At 44.1% G+C, this 16,911-nt stretch overlaps 1 protein-coding gene across 1 annotated transcript in view; it reads left to right on the top strand.

Annotated features, from left to right (window-relative positions):
* The window catches only part of LRP1 (LDL receptor related protein 1), a 255,697-nt gene that overhangs the window by 192,820 nt on the left and 45,966 nt on the right, over positions 1-16,911 (top strand). The window contains exons 58-66 of the mRNA XM_075199407.1: positions 333-452; positions 1,480-1,667; positions 1,768-1,973; positions 2,202-2,390; positions 3,262-3,410; positions 3,678-3,771; positions 4,135-4,251; positions 5,676-5,795; positions 12,049-12,171. Coding sequence (XP_075055508.1) covers positions 333-452; positions 1,480-1,667; positions 1,768-1,973; positions 2,202-2,390; positions 3,262-3,410; positions 3,678-3,771; positions 4,135-4,251; positions 5,676-5,795; positions 12,049-12,171 — 1,306 coding nt within the window. The remainder of the gene's footprint in view (positions 1-332; positions 453-1,479; positions 1,668-1,767; positions 1,974-2,201; positions 2,391-3,261; positions 3,411-3,677; positions 3,772-4,134; positions 4,252-5,675; positions 5,796-12,048; positions 12,172-16,911) is intronic.

Below are 16,911 nucleotides of genomic sequence, written 5' to 3'. Positions count from 1 at the left end.
GATGTGACTTATCGAGCCCATGCACCTAGTACTGGCTAAATGCCACAAGTTGGTTGTAGTTTCAGTTTTCAGCATCAAAACTGCAGATGATAAATTTTGTGGAATTGATTTGCACCTGCAGTTTACTAAATGCACCCCCTAGTGTTTCCATGAGCCTTCTGTACTACATTTTATACCTATAGACCTAGTTTTGTTACCCTTCCCTACTACATGCCCTGCCCCTGCCTCTTTGTTTTATATAGCGATTTGTGTTGTCTGTGATTCGTTCCCCCTGTAGGCTCTGTTAATTGTGAACAATATATAGGTAAATTTGAATGTTTTTATTTGTTCAGGGCCTGAATAATGCTGTTGCATTAGACTTTGATTATCGAGAAGAGATGATATACTGGACTGATGTCACTACCCAGGGCAGCATGATCCGTAGAATGCACATCAATGGGAGCAACGTCCAGGTACACATCACATGGGCTCGGTAACTGTTACGGTGCTAGAATAAATGGTGACGTATGAACTGTGAGCATGGGTTGCTGAATGTCAGAGCATTAACTGACACTAATAAAAGGAGCAACATATTTGTCAGTGTGAAAAATTCTGGTTATAAGAAATATGTTTGTTTAAATAAAACGTGCAGCACACCAGTGATTAGGCCCGTGTTCAGTTGTGATCACATTATTTCCAGCATCTGGCTTGCTTATCTCATTTTTGTAGTACATACACAGTTTGTCAGTAAAACCTATTTTCAAGGGTTTGATATGCTGTTATTTCAAAAATAGCTTGTTTAAAACAAAAATACAAAACACCTAACATACATAAACTGTTAAATTCACCTTAATAGCTCAAGAGTAACCCCATTTGTTAATAGTATTTTCTTGTCATCCATGTAGTTGGGCACAGTACAGTGGAATTTTTCTATGGAAACCTTTTAGATGCTCTTGTGATTAATATATAGTATGTGATTGTAGGAAATAGAACTGACTAAGAACAAGTGCATGACACATAAAGGAGAGTCTTAAAATAACAAGCAGGGTCTACTGTATCTAATGCACTTGAGAGCCAATGAATAAGACCATTTGTCATTAGTTACAGTACTTTATTCAGCGTACCCTTCATCTGCGCAGTAGCATAGCATTTAATGTTTTCAGTATTAAAGAAAGTCGACATATTTTTTTATTTTTTATTTTTAGCGTAAACATTAAATCAAACTCTAAAATAAAAATACAATAAACATATTAAAGGCTGCACGTTTTGAGGGATGAGGGCAGTTATAAGGCAAATAAGAGAACATTTGCAAGAAGGAAATGGTTAACAGCTAAATTCACGTATTTCACTTTGTAAAGTGCAGTTGACAAAGGGCAAAATGTAAATGTGAATCATAGCAACCATTCACTTTGATTGATTTAGTACATATAATACAATGAAGGCAAATATCCTATTGTGGCAAGTCTTTTTGGGAAAGCTGAGGTCATCGTTTTATTACAGGTTCTGCATCGTACTGGACTCAGTAACCCTGACGGACTGGCTGTGGACTGGGTTGGAGGTAACCTGTACTGGTGTGACAAAGGAAGAGACACTATTGAAGTTTCCAAACTGAATGGGGCTTATCGAACAGTGCTGGTTAACTCTGGCCTGAGGGAGCCACGCGCACTTGTGGTAGATGTACAACATGGGTAAAAATCTATTTAATATATTTTGTGCTCTATTATGCAATCATGTAATTGACTTCTAGGCTGTTGGTAAATTTGTGTCTCTTTTTATAATGTTTTTTAGCTACTTGTATTGGACGGACTGGGGAGATAATTCTTTGATTGGAAAGATTGGCATGGATGGCACCAACCGCAGCGTCATTGTCGACAGCAAGATAACATGGCCCAATGGTCTGACGTTAGATTATGTCAATAGCAGAATTTACTGGGCTGACGCTAGAGAGGATTACATTCAGTTTGCTAGTCTTGATGGCAGTAACAGACACACAGGTAAGGGATGAGCTAAATAGGATACGAGCCAGGAATTGTGAAAGTTGGATATGTTTTGTACTGGATTATTATAAAACAGACCAATATTGTGTGAAAATTGCAGATGGGACTGAACGTAGGGAATAATTTAAGTTGACAAGTATAAATGGAATTATACAAACTTCAACTACCAGCCCATCGTCTAAGAATTAGCACTTCATCATCCGTTGTATGTTTCCCTCCCAACAGTGCTTAGTCAGGATATCCCACACATCTTTGCTCTAACACTCTTTGAAGATTACATATACTGGACAGACTGGGAAACTAAATCAATCAACCGAGCACACAAAACCACAGGAGTGAACAAGTCTATGCTCATCAGCACGCTACACCGACCCATGGACATACACATCTACCATCTGTACCGGCAGCCTGATGGTGAGTTCCAGCGTTTGAAATGGGCTCCTGGTAGTCTGGTTATTTTAATTAGAGGTGAAGCGATGCATCCATTAGTTGAACAGGAAAGGAAGTGAAAAAAGTAGTTGACAGCTCTAGTGGGGAAGTTGTGCCATTTTGCTCTAACCCTATATCCTTTTTAAGCAACAAAACAGTTGCGGTTACCAATAGAGCCGGAGCAATCTGATTCCCAGCCTTCTGTTTGAAGGGTATCCCCCCTACATGCCAGGTGTCTAAAATGAGTGCATGATCTGTAGGTGGTGCTTGGTAAATACTACACTGTTCTAGAAGTGTGATACTCTGGTGGTTTTTTATTATTATTCAAAGCATTGTCATTTTTCCTACTCATATTGTGTTGTCACCATACTGTAATCGTGTTAATGTGTCATATAGAAATGAAGCACTGCTGATTGAAAAGTGTGTGACCTGGTGATTGACACATAGCATCCGCAGTATGCTAGGTCCATTTAGGCACAACACACTAGCATAATATTGCACGATCTGACATATGTTCTCTATGCCATCATGTGATTTCAATCTGTATATTGGTCATTAGTCACACAGCCTATTCAAAAATATTTATACTAAAAGTTTTAGTTCTTAATTGCTGAGTTATTATGTAGATGTATTTTATTTTGATTTGTACATTTTGATCTTTCTTATGTTATCAAGCCTTTCAGTATACTAGTTTGATTAATATGGATGACTGTTACCATTCCTGTGCTCTGGTATAGAGCACAAATCCAGAAGGCGGGGTTGACGGTGTCTGTTTTCACCATTACTGTATATAACAGATTGTTAGTGTACAGTATAACACAAGGTTAGTCTATCTGATGTACTCTTGCTGTTTCAGTTCCCAATCACCCCTGCAAAAATAACAAAGGAGGTTGCAGTAATCTGTGTCTTCTTTCACCTGACGGGGGGTACAAGTGTGCTTGCCCCACTAACTTCTACCTTGGAGCAGATGGAAAAACCTGCGTCTCCAACTGCACTGCCAGTCAGGTAAAGAGAGCAAGGTGTTTATGTATAAATAAGCAGGGATGTCCAAAAATGCTACATACCTGAAGGAGAAGTAGTGTTTTATAAAAAAGAATCTATTGCAATCCTTACAGGAGATGTTCTATGTACATCATGCTCATCATGGTGCAATGCTTGGTTAGCAAGACTCCGTTTCTATTTCATATAGTGTGATGGAGGCAATGTAATCTATATAAACTGAGAGGCAATCAGAACTGTTCTACTAACTGTGTATTTTCCTCCACCATTTAGTTTGTCTGCAAAAATGACAAATGTATTCCATTCTGGTGGAAGTGTGACACAGAGGACGATTGTGGGGACCGTTCAGATGAGCCTTCCGACTGCCGTATGTAAACTAAATTTACCATAGATCTTTCTCATAACTGCTCCATTCTAATTGTTGAAAATGTTCTGTTTAGAAGTACTTGTGAACCGTAACACAGCACCAGTGCATAACATCCCTCTGCAGCCAAGTGAGCCAAGGAGATTTATACATTGGTTGAAGCTTTTTCTTTTTCATCCCAATAATGCAAGTCATATATGGAGGGGATTTTTAGAAACACACATCACTTCATGTTTTACAATTAGTGTATTGAAAGGGTAGGATTTCATAAGCAGCTAATGTCTGCCCTTTACATATTTATAAACTGTTATAAATCGGTTTACTTCTGATGTTATCACTGATTTGTTCCTTCCCATTTCTCTATAGCGGACTTCAAGTGTCGCCCGGGACAGTTCCAGTGCTCCACAGGAATATGCACCAATCCCGCATTCATTTGTGATGGGGACAATGACTGCCAGGACAACTCGGATGAAAACAACTGCGGTGAGACCTTTTCCATTGCAGTTTTGTGTTTGCAATACGTAACCTTTAATGATATTGAAAAGCTAAACACTATTGCCGAGGCTAACTAGTCTGTCTAGCAGTTGGAGGCACAGGAGGGTTGATGACTTTTGTCCCAGGGGAAAGCGCATGAGCTTCCATATCGCCTTATATCTTCATGGTAACTGGTTATAAATGGAAGTAGTAGAGATGTATAAACTCCTGATGAGCCACTGCCATGTTATTCTGTAGGTTGCACTATTCAGCCTCATAATTCAATGTTTAAAGATGTATAAAAACTGTTTTCTATTTAAGTTAGAAATATGTTTAGTGGGCCAATTCTAGGAAGTGCCTTAAAGAGTTGATACCTCTCAGCTCTTCCCAGAACTCTTTTGTGTGCATTTTATTATACATCAACATAGACATATGGGGCCTGATTAATTAAGGCACAAAAAATAAATGTAAAGGCATATGCGTGTCCATATTTAACTAGGAGCAGAGCTGAAGAAACGTCTCTTGAATACAGGTCTAGGTACGTCTGCTCTAACAGAAAACACATTGCAGGAGATGACCAATACATTGTGGAATATAAATTCCCCATAAAACACACAGAGGAAAATTAAAAATATTCAATCATTTTCACATGTTAATAATATATTCATTACAAGATTGTTAGAAAAGAAAATATTTTGTTCTGCATGCGCAGAGCAATTTTACGTAAACTTCAGCATGATGAGAAATAAAAGCCCACATAACCTTGTAATATAGCAAACATTATATTTCCCATTGCAGTCTGGCTGGATTAATGTGCAGTCTGTGATATTGATTCTCATGTTGTATTAAACTGCATTAAGTACAATATACACCCAAAATATGATAACAGGTTTTACATATAGTTACTGTGCACTGCTGCAGATGTGGAACAAGTCCCACCCATCTCTCTTGGTAGGAGGAATTTGTCCAACTGTAAGTGAGATCAGTATGTCTAGTCCAAATATGTTGGGTCTGTCTTGAATTCCATCGGAAGGCCAGATGTTTGGTTTATTAAAGAGTAACAAAGAAAGTATTGATTTGACAGACCTGGAAAATTGGTAGTAAGTTAATAAGGTTGTTTGAGAAATCTGTTCTACAAGTAACCGTGTGGGAAAACTAATGGCTTCCATTTCAATTGGTTAGATTCGGATTATGATTTTGCTAGTACAGCTTAAAAATAAAATAAAAGGAAATGTCTGGTTGCTGTGAGCAAACTACCTTTCTCTTTCCTACCATTGGGGGACACTGCGAGACATTGGGCATAGTAGGTGGGACTAAGAGTTTAGGCACTTATCAACTGTGAATATGCAACTGGTGTAAATTGCATTGTACACATTAAGCAGATATGATTTCTATATACATTATCTTCATTCTTTGCCTCTGTTCTCTTATAGATATTCATGTCTGTCTGCCCAGCCAGTTCAAGTGCACCAATACAAATCGCTGTATACCAGGCATCTTCCGCTGCAATGGCCAGGATAACTGTGGTGACGGAGATGATGAAAAGGATTGTCGTAAGCATTTTATTCTTGTTGTTGTTGTTGTTGTTGTTGTTGTTGTTGTTATTGCTGTTGTTATTATTTATCGTTTATTTATGAGGCACGACAAAGGGCCCGCATCGCCGTACATAGAGTAAGGGACACACTTCCCAATGTATAGGGGGTTTGTGATTTTTTTGTTTACTGAAATCCTAGCCATTTTGTTTGGGCTGTGGGATAAAACAGTTTTCATAGTTTCATTGAAAACTGTGTACTTATTTTAAATGACAAAGATTGGTAATGGCTATAAACAAACTTATTTAATTGTATATCTGTGCTGCATTGCTCTTGATGTCTTTTGGAAATAGATTTAAAAAAACAAAGTACTGGAGTTGAGAAACACCGAAATGATCCCTCATATGTAGTTTAGTTTAAAGTGGACTGTATTGATGCAAGTAGCCTCTAGCTTACTTGATACTCACACCATTAATGGCCTGTTCTTAGGTTTTATTATTGACAAATCATGGTTATTTTTGATTTGCATTCCATTTTTTTGAATATCGTATTGGAGATTTTCATTCATTCTTTACTTTGCTTTTATTTATTTTCTTTGAAGTCGAGTTCATTCCATCCTCGAACCTCATAACGTAATTTTGGGTGAACCCAACCCAAAAGCCCAAGTGGCGCTTCACTGCATATGTACGAACACCCCTCCGCCCCCCATCCCCACACTTGCACAGAAGAGTGCAATGTTGGCCTCTGCAGTAGATGGACCAGAATCACCAGGACCACCTTCACATAGCCACACTGCAGTTGTTCAGACTCCAATGTAGTTGTCCATTTACATTTTTTACCCCAAAGTAAAATTTCTCTGTCCTCCTATCGGGGGACACAAGGGACATTGGGGTATTAGAGTAGTGGTGACATGCAATATTCACTTTAAAAACTTAATTAGCCCTAGCTCCTCCCTCTCAATACCCCACTTCATGTACGGGATTCAGTTTAGGTTTAGTGCCCAGAAAATCAGGTTGTTTTAGCCCTGTTAACTTTTATTTAATTTTCTTTAATTTTTCTTTAAATCAGTCACATAGCAGCCGCATCAGCGGTTCACAGTGCTACATCCGCGGCTGTCGCTGTGGTTCCTGTCTGATTGTGGGAGCGTATAGCACAGATGGTTGTGTGCTGCCTGGAGCAGGAGATCGGAGGTGCTGTTGAGGACCTCTTCTGACGCCCCTGTCCCCCTCCCCGCTCCCATCGCTGGACACCTCTGGCTGGGTTCGGTATCCCGAGCAGCCGCTGCTTCACTGTGGCATCAGGGGGGGGGGTAAAATGGCACAGTGGGCCCCCTTGGTGGCTGTCTCTTGCTAGAGACTGTCATTAGTATACTTACAGGGCTGGGTCAGGTAGGGGTTACAGGATGGTGTAAGCCCCTGTCAGGCACTGGATTGGTGGAGAGGCTGTCCTGCAGGATGGCTGCCAGCCTAGTGATGGGCCCTGGGGGGGGGAGATGCTTCTTCCGTCTCCCTGCACTTCCTCCCTGGTGTGGTCTCCCACTCCGCAGACACCAGAATAGGCAGCCATTTTGGAGCTCCAACTTATCCCTTCTCTGTCCCTTGTCTTGTCAGGTAACGGGTTGTGGGGTGTTTTTTTTTTTTTCTCAGTGGTTTGTCTCAGACTGTTGGGGCTCTTTGGCTGTATAGGAAACTCTCTCTCAGTACTTTGTATGCTGCTTGTCTTTTTCACAGTTTTTTTTTTTTTTCTTCTTGTGTTATTGTCCCATCTGTGTGTAACATGTCTGATTGGGAGGAGATTTTTCAGGGTGGGATACTTCTATGTTGAAGTTCACTTGTGCCGTCTGTAACTGCAAGTAGCCCCTTGGGTGGTCGGACGCAGGCACTTAATGTGCGGCCTGCCAGTCTAGGGATTGTGTGCCGTGTGCGTCAGAGGGTTCTGCCGAGTCCACTGAATTAGGACAAGCTGGAGCTCCATCTGTCCTCACCTCACAAGAACCTCCTACAGGAGAACCGGCTTGGTCGGCTTCTCTAGTTAGAGGACTTGATAGGTTAAACCGGTTCTTGGATGCGCCAAGACCCTTACCAAAAAATAAGAGACACTAATCAACTAACCCCCTTCTGATCCTCTCTGATTCGGAGGGATCGACGGAAGAGGAGGGTGAACTGATAGAAGACTCTGATTCTACACAGGTCTTGGACCCAGAAGAGTCTTCCAGATATCAGGGCATTAACGACCTGGTGGTAGCAGTTAGGCAGACTTTAAGTATCCTGGATCTAGAGGAGACTAGAACATCAGGTCAAAGTCTCTTCAAAAAAGCTATGAAAGGTGCGATCCGCTTTCCTCCATCAGTGGAACTGAAGAAAATAGCGGATCCTGGAAACAGCCAGATAAGTAATTTACCGTTTCACTTAGGTGTCTGGCTTTATATCCATTACAGGAGGAGAAAAGAAAACAGGAGGAGGATATCAAATGTTGGGAGCAGGTTCCAAGAGTTGATTCACCAGTGGCGCACTTAGCACGACACACCACACTCCCTATCCCAGGAACCACCCTGCAGGATAATACTGACAGCAAAATAGAGGGTATTTTAAAGTCTATCTACACTGCGGCAGGTACGTCATTCAGACCTATGTTTTCATCGCCATGGGTTGCTAGGGCTATGGAAACATGGGCTGACCAATTAGCAGTGGGTCTGCAAAATTCAAAATTGCTTCCCCTTGCCTTGCATCTCAAGGAGGCTTCCGGATACTTATACGAGGCCGCCCAGAAAGCAACCTCCATTTCTTCATCCATTTCTGCATCCGCAGTAGCAGCCAGGAGAACCTTATGGTCCTGGTATGCAGATATGGAATCAAGTCTTTAGAATTATTCCCTTATTCAGGGGGAGTGTTATTCGGACCTGAACTGGACAGCATAATTTGCCAGGCCAGAGGAGGCAAATGCAGCTTCCTACCTGTAAATCTTCCAAAACCTAGGACACAGAGATTTGGCTAATTTCGGCAGTCCTTTCGTGGTGGCTCCACTGGCTGGAGCCAGACACATAGACCGAGAACTTTGGCATCCAGAGGACAATCGTATAGAGGTAGGCCTGCCTCTTCCATGAAATGTGCATCTCCTAAGCTTTCAGAAAAGCAGTCAGTTTGACGGTCTCCCTCCCCTCCTTGCGGCTGCGGGAGTGGGTGGACGCCTGCTGCTATTCAGAGATCAGTGGGCAGCGTCCTCATAAGACCGTTGGATTCGGGCACTCATGACGAGAGGATACATGATAGATTTATCAGGTCCGGCTCCTCGTCGGTTCTTTGCAACCAGCTTACCCCTCAGTTAAAACGACAGTCATCAGTGGACTGGAACCAGATCAATTCATGGCGTCTATAGACATCAAAGATGCCTACCTTTACATTCCTATCTGGAAGGCTCATTAGACTCTTCTCAGATTTACAGTGGGACCGTCTCATTACCAATTCAGAGCTCTCCCATATGGCCTTTCGACAGCACCAAGGGTGTTTACAAAAGTAATGGCAGCCTGTCTTCATTCCAGAGGAGTGCAAGTAGTGCCCTATCTGGACGATCTGTTCATAAAAGCCTCCTCAGCTCTCCAGCTGAATCGGCACCTGATCCTCACTATCAGGACGCTGGAGATGTATGGATGGCTCATAAATCGAGAAAAGTCACATTTGGATCCATGTCAGAAAATGACCTTTCTGGGACTAATCATGGACACCAACAGACAAAAGCTTTTCCTTCTGGAGGACAAATCTCAATCACTGAGGAACCTGACTGCTCAGGTATGACTTGCCGCAGACCGTCGGTCCACTTGTGCATGCGTCTGTTAGGAAAGATGGTATCGACTTTGGAGACCATTCCTTATGCTTGGCTGCACTCGCGCTGCTTCCAATGGGACCTTTTAAAAAAGTGGTCAGGATCCCATTTGAAGTTGGAGAGACAGCTGATACAATTGTCACCGCAGGCGAAGGCTTCCCTCAGATGGTGGACAGTCTGACAGTGGGGAGGTCCTTTGGCTCATGGTCCTGGATCTTAGTAACCACAGACGCCAGCCTGACAGAATGGGGGGCTGTGGTTCTTCAGTTACTGCTCCAGGGTCTCTGGACTGTTTGGGATGCTTCGCTCCCCATCAACATTCTGGAGCTAAAAACCATGCTAATGGTCTTACAGAGCGTCCAGGCGATACTTCACGGACAAACAGTCCACTTGCAGTCCGACAATGCGATGGCAGTGTCTTATGTCAACAGACAGGGGCTCACCATTAGCGCCGGGGCAATGAGGGGGCTGCTCAGATATTGACCTGGGCAGAGAGTCACGTTCCCGCTATATCAGCAATCTTTATCCCAGGAATCCAAAACTACGAAGAAGACTTTCTCAGCTGACATGCGATCTTGCCGGGATAATGGTCACTCCACCCTGAGGTCATTCAGTCTCTGGTCCTACGATGGGGGATTTCGGACCTGGACTTAATGGCATCACGTCACAACAGCAAGAGATCTTTTGGTGGTGGCCATCGACGTAATGACGATGCCATGGAACTTCAGGTTGCAATACCTGTTTCTTCCCATCCCTATGATTCCCAGAGTTCTTCGACGAGTGAAGCAAGAGGGATACCCATTCATTCTAGTGGCTCCCGCTTGGCCAAGGCGTGTTTGGTGTGGTAGGTCAGGGTGTGAAATTACCTCTTCGAGAAGACCTCCTTCAGCAAGGACCATTCACACATGCCTCTGCTCAATTTAACGGCATGGCTGTTAAGGCCAGCCTGTGGAGGTCCAGATGGTTCTCTCCACGAGTAGTGAACACCCTTCTGCGGGCTAGAAAACCAGTATTGGCATGTATTTACCACAGCATCTGGAAAACCTACATCAGATGGTGTGAAAACTGAACATGCCACACGGCTACCTTTCGTCCTCCATGGGTTCTGGCTTTTCTCCAGGATGGCTTGGAGGCGAGCCTTCGTCTAGGGTCTTTGAAAGTACAGATATCGGCTCTTTCGGTATATTTTCACCTGCGACTGGCAGACATGCTGGATATCAGGACCTTCTTGGAAGGAGTCCTACATATCCAGCCTATGTTCCTCCAACGGCCCCCTGGGATCTTAATCTTGTGCTAAATATGCTTCAAGGGCCTCCGTTCGAACCATTACGCATCGCAGAATTAAAGTTCTTTACTATGAAGGTTGTATTTCTAATAGCTATTGCATCAGCTTGTAGAGTTTCAGAATTGGGTGCTCTCTCATGTCATGAATTATATCTTATCTTTCACGATGATAGGGCGGTTCTCAGAACAGTTCCCGCTTTCCTACCAAAGGTGGTGTCCAGCCTTCATGTGAATCAAGAAATAGTGGTTCCGGTTTTTAAGAGTGGCCCACAGTCTTCAAGGACAGGTTCCATGGAGTCTCTGGATGTGGTTAGGGCTCTTAAGAATTTATGTCAAAAGGACATCAAAGGTTCGCCGTACAGATTCTTTATTTGTTTTGTTTGACTCCTCAAAACGAGAATGGCCAGCCTCTAAGCAATCGATTGCTAGGTGGCTAATTCTACTATTAAGCAGGCTTATGTCAGTGCTAACAGACCTGTGCCAGATCCTATTGTAGCCCATTCTACCCGTTCAGTTGGGGCTTCCTGGGCTGCACGAAATGGGGCCTCAGCTGACCAGTTGTGCAGAGCAGCCATGTAGTCATCGGTCTATACGTTTACCAAATGTTATCAATTCAACGTATTTGTGTCAGCAGATGCTGCGTTTGGCAGTAGTGCTCTAAGTGCTGGGCTGTCAGAGGTCCCTCACTTAAGGGGGCTGCTTTAGAAAGTCCCCATGGTGCAGTGTCCCCCAGATAAGATGAAAGAGAAAAGAGAATTTTTATACTTTCTCTGATTCCATCTGGAGGACACTGGGTTCCCTCCCTTCTGGTCTTTTGCTGTGTTGTCTCTGGTTGGTTGACTCCCCTTCCTTGGGGTTTTATACTTGGACTGAAGAGGCTACATCGGGTTGCAGAAGGGAAGGATTGTCAGCATTGATGCATTAACAAAGTTAACCTGTTAAGTGCCAACTCCACCTCCACTCTCACAACCCCATGGTAGCAGTGTCCCCCAGATGGAATCAGAGAAACGGATTTATCTTAAGTATAAAAATCCTCTTATTTATTACTTAGGAATAGTTGAGGCTTTTTTTTGCATAACTTCTTAACCAATACTGCTTTTAGTTTTAAGTTTGTTTCTTCTATTATGTTTTACTTTTTGTTTCATTTATTCTCTTTCACACTCTTTTTCAGCTGAAGTTACCTGTGCTCCAAATCAGTTCCAGTGTGCAATTAACAAGCGTTGTATACCGCGCGTCTGGGTGTGTGACAGGGACAACGACTGTGTGGATGCTTCCGATGAACCAGATAACTGCAGTAAGAGATTCTTTATTATTAATCTAGGAACATACTAGATGAGATGATCCATTGACGTTTGCAGAGTTCAAATAATTGGACCATAGTGCCTAGTGGGAAACTTGTGTGCCCTATGTTGTATAAGGATACAAATACATTCTATAACCTTTATTTCTCTTTATTCCTATCTGGGGGATGTAGCTGAGGAGTGTGGAGTTTGCACTTAACTAGTTAAACTGTGGCTGCTGACAGACTCCTCCCCTCTGCAACCCCCTGCAGCTAGTCAGTGTAATCGAAGTGCCCAAGGAGTTGGGCTGACTTTTTTATTTTGCTCCTATTTATTTTACTTTATAGGCTGTTTTTGTCCACTAGAATAGTGTAGAAAGAAGATAGAAGGGGACAGCAGGGCTGCTTTGCTTACAGGACTGCAACGCTGTCAGGTAGCGAGAGCGGCGGCTCTCACAGAAACCGCCTATCTTTACATGATGCTGGAAAGCAGAGCGGGAGAAGATGCGGCCTCATCATTTCCTGGGGACCGGCGCTGCTCTGAGGAACATAGAGCGCCGGAATCCAGAAGCGATGGCCGCTACCATCTTGGAAGCTACCAGTCCCTTCCTCGGAGAGGGGGGGCGGAGCTAGAGTACACAATGATTTTAATGCATTAAGAAGAGGCAGTCTGAGGGCTTGATAAAAGATGCGCCGCAGAGAAACTCTTTTATAAGCAGTCAGAAGGCCACTGGACACTGCAGACAGGAGGAGTTATTATAGCGCTCCCCCTGTCTTAATCGGCAGATTGGTTTCTTCCACAGGGTCAAAGCATCGGCTGGAGAAGGAAACTTTTGCAGTCAAAACTCGAACATACTTGACTGCTGCTGTACTCCCTCCTGCCTGCTATACATTAGCCTGCATAGGCTAAGTAGTATTTAATCCTTATACTACACTATACTTGCTATATAAGAGGAGGTATATGGTGTTTTACAAGAGAATATAGTGTAGTTACACAATGGAATATATTGGGTTTCTACTCGCTAAAAATATATACATATATATAAGAGGAGGTATACTGTGCTTTTCAACAGATATAGTGTTGTAGTTACAATGTTGAATATATTGTTCTCTACTCACTAAGAATGTATACATATATAATATAAAACTGGTGAGTTTGTCAAGGATTAGTAGTATTCTTAGTGGTAAATCTATACCTGTGTGATTATATACTATATTTTCTATTCCTATTCAGTAATCATGTCTGATAAAGGAGAATCTACCAAAGCTAAGTTTTAGAATTATTAAAAATGTAAAATAAAATTACCTGTGGGACAACAGGACCTGGGGGCCGTCTGCGTGGGCTGTGATGCGGGGTCCCTGGCCACACAGTCTTAGGTTTCGGCTCCTATAGCCATGGTGGAATCGAAGTGGGCAATGTCTTTACAACATTCTGTAGACACTCTGGTGCATCATTTGAGCCGCCCAAAAATAGACTTTAGTAGAGGAACACCCCTCTACATCATTAGTTGGGGTAGCCCAAACGGCATTATTGTCTCAACAAGAGGAGCCATCCTCTCTGATGAGACCTCAAAGTCAGAGACCGAGAAGAGGAGGACGGGGAACTTCTGCATGAGTCAGATTTCCAGACACAGGTCTTGGACCTGGATGACTCTAATAGAAACCAAGGTGTTGAGGATCTGGTTCTGGCAGTTCGGCGGCCTTAGATCTCGTAGACATTGACGAGCCTAGACCAGTTAACCACAAGTTATTCAGAAAAGTTAAAAAACCCTTAATTTATTTCCCCCCTTCTTCGGAATTAAGGGGGATTGCTGAATCGGCCTGGTCTCAGCCCGATCGCAAAATGGTAGTTCCACGTAGGTTTCTATCCCTGTACCCATTGCAGCCAGAAGACCTAGCACGCTGGGAACAGGTTCCTAGAGTGGATACACCGGTGGCACGACTGGTGTGCCAGACTACTCTGCCAGTTCCGGGCTCTGCCAATCTTCAAGTTGTCACTGATCGTAAAGTGGAAGAATTTTTAAAATCCATTTATGGTATAGCGGGAGCCTCCTTTAGACCCAGCTGTCTTCTGCATGGGTTGCTAGGGTGATAGAAAAGTGGGCTGACCGACTGGCAAAGGGATTGCAGGATTCGGACCTTCTTCCCCTGGCCTTACACCTGAAGGAAGCTGCAGAGTATCTGTATGAGCCAGCGCAGAACGCAGCATCCTTGAAACCTTCTATGTCAGCTACTGCGGTAGTGGCTAGAAGAACTCTCTGGCTTCGGTCCTGGGAAGCTGACGCAGAATCCAAAAGGGCCTTGGAGGCCCTTCCTTATTCTGGCTCGGTACTCTTTGGACCAGAGTTGGATAACTTTATCTCGCAGGCAAAAGGGGTAAAGAGTACTTCCTTTCCCGTGAATGTGATAAAGCCTCGTACTCCGAGGTTTAGCTCCTTTCGCCAGCCTTTTCGTGGAGAGCCCGCCTTTAGAGGCCAGACAAGCAGAGGTAGGCCTTCTGGGTTTAGAGGCCTCTCCCATAGAGGAAGGTCCTCAGCTGGTAGCAGGCGCCAGGCCAGACTTCCGGGGAAACCGGCAGTTTGACTCTCGCCCTCCTCTCCTCACGGCCGCGGGAGTGGGGGGGTCTGCGACTGTTCACAGAACAGTGGATAAATCCTCTCCAGGTCCCTGGATTCAGGGAATCATGGCAAGGGGATATATCATAGATCTTTTAGGTCAGGCCCCTCATCGGTTCTTTGCAACTTCCTTACCCCTCGACCACAACAGAAGGCAAGCGATGTTGTACTGTGTAGATTCTCTTCTTTCAGCGGGAGTAATCTCTCCGGTCCCAGAGAATGAGATGCCAGGGATTCTATTCAAATCTCTTTTTGGTCTCCAAACCGGACGGTTCCTTCCATCCCATTTTGAACTTAGTCTCTAGATCTGCACCTGAGAATAGACAGGTTTCGAATAAAGTCTCTTCGTTCAGTCATAAATGGGTTGGAGCGGGGAGAATTCCTGGCGTCCATAGATATTCGGGACGCATATCTGCATTGCTTCGCTTCACGGCAGGAGCAGCTCATTACCAATTCAGGCCACTTCCTTTTGGCCTGGCCACAGCGCCCAGAGTATTTACAAAAATCATGGCAGTAATGGCTGCCCGTCTCCGATTTATGGGGGTGAGCATAGTGCCCTAACTCGATGACGCTGTTCAAAGCCCCCTCAGATCAGCTTCTTTGTCACCATTTACACCTCCCTTTAGAGACCCTGCAGCTTCACGGTTGGCTGATGTCCAGAAGTCGCAGTTAATACCTGTCAAGAGGATGATTTTCTTAGGTCTTATAATGGACACCAGAAGACAGAACATTTTCCTTCCACAGGACAAGGTTTGCTCGCTACAAGACCTAGTGACCAAGGTCCTAGACAGTCACAAACCTTCCATGCTTTTTTGCATGAGGTTACTGGGCAAGATGGTCTTGACTTTTGAGACCATACCCTATGGAGGGTTTCACTCAAGATGCTTTCAGGGTGATCTCCTAAAGAAGTGGTCAGGTTCATCTCTCCACTTGGAGCACCAAAGGATACTGTTGTCCCCAGAGGCTCAACTATCTCTCAGATGGTGGAAGAGTCAAGAACACCTAAGCATGGGCAGATTCTTTGCCCCATGCTCCTGGATCATCTTAACAACGGATGCCAGTCTAAAGGGCTGGGGTGCAGTGACGCTACATTTGCACCTTCAGGATCCTTGGTCAGAGAAAGTTCCCTTCCAATAAATATCCTGGAGTTGAAGGCCATGTTAATGGCTTTCAAAGGGGCTCAGTCCCTAATTCAGGGATTCCCAGTACGATTACTATCAAACAATGCCATGGCGGTGGCATATGTCAACAAACAGGGGGAGACAAGGAGTCCAAAGGCAATGGGCATATCAGCCCAGATATTTGCCTGTGCAGAACAGTTCGTCCCATCTCTGTCAGCCATACTCATTCCAGGCATTCTAAATTGGGAAGCTGACTTTCTAAGTCGTCACACAGCAATGCCGGGGGAATGGTCGCTCCATCCAGAAGTGTTTCAGATATTAGACCGGAAGTGGGGCCTTCCAGTTCTGGATCTAATGGCGTCCAGACACAATCGGCAGGTTTCCAAATTCAGTGCAATAGCAAGGGACCCGGTGGCGGTGGACATAATGACAATGCACTGGAATTTTCGGCTGGTGTATCCGTTCGTTCCTATTCCAATGCTTCCCCGAGTACTCCGGCGGGTAAAGCAGGGAGGACTTCCAGTTATACTGGTAGCTTCCCAGTGGCCCCACAAGGTAATGGTATGCAGACATCCTTTTCATGGCAGTGAGTCAAGGACTTTGTCTGCCTCTTTGTGACGACCTCCTTCTACAGGGTCATTTTCAGCATCAGGACCTGTCGCGGCTGGTTTTGATGCATGGCTGTTGAAGCCAGCCTCTGGCGGTCAAAAGGGTTTTCCTACAGGGTGGTGAATACCTTGTTACGGGCTAGGAAACCAGTGTCGGCCCACATTTATCACAGAATATGGCGCATCTACATTAAATGGTATGAAGACTGGGCACACAATACAAGTAAATTTTATTTGCCCTGGCTGCTAAGTTTTCTTCAAAATGGTCTTGATGTAGAGCTCCGCCTGGGATCCTTAAAGGTCCAGGTCTCGGCTCTTTCCATCTTCTTCCAGAAGCGTCTATCGGACCTTCCGGAAGTCCGTACTTTTTTTCAGGGGGTCCTGCACATTCAACCTCCCTTTGTTCCTCCC

Source organism: Mixophyes fleayi, chromosome 2, assembly GCF_038048845.1.
Source record: "Mixophyes fleayi isolate aMixFle1 chromosome 2, aMixFle1.hap1, whole genome shotgun sequence".
In the NCBI taxonomy this organism is placed as follows: Eukaryota; Metazoa; Chordata; class Amphibia; order Anura; family Limnodynastidae; genus Mixophyes; species Mixophyes fleayi.
The sequence above is the reverse complement of the archived record's forward strand: the minus strand, read 5'-3'. Positions and strand labels throughout refer to the sequence as shown.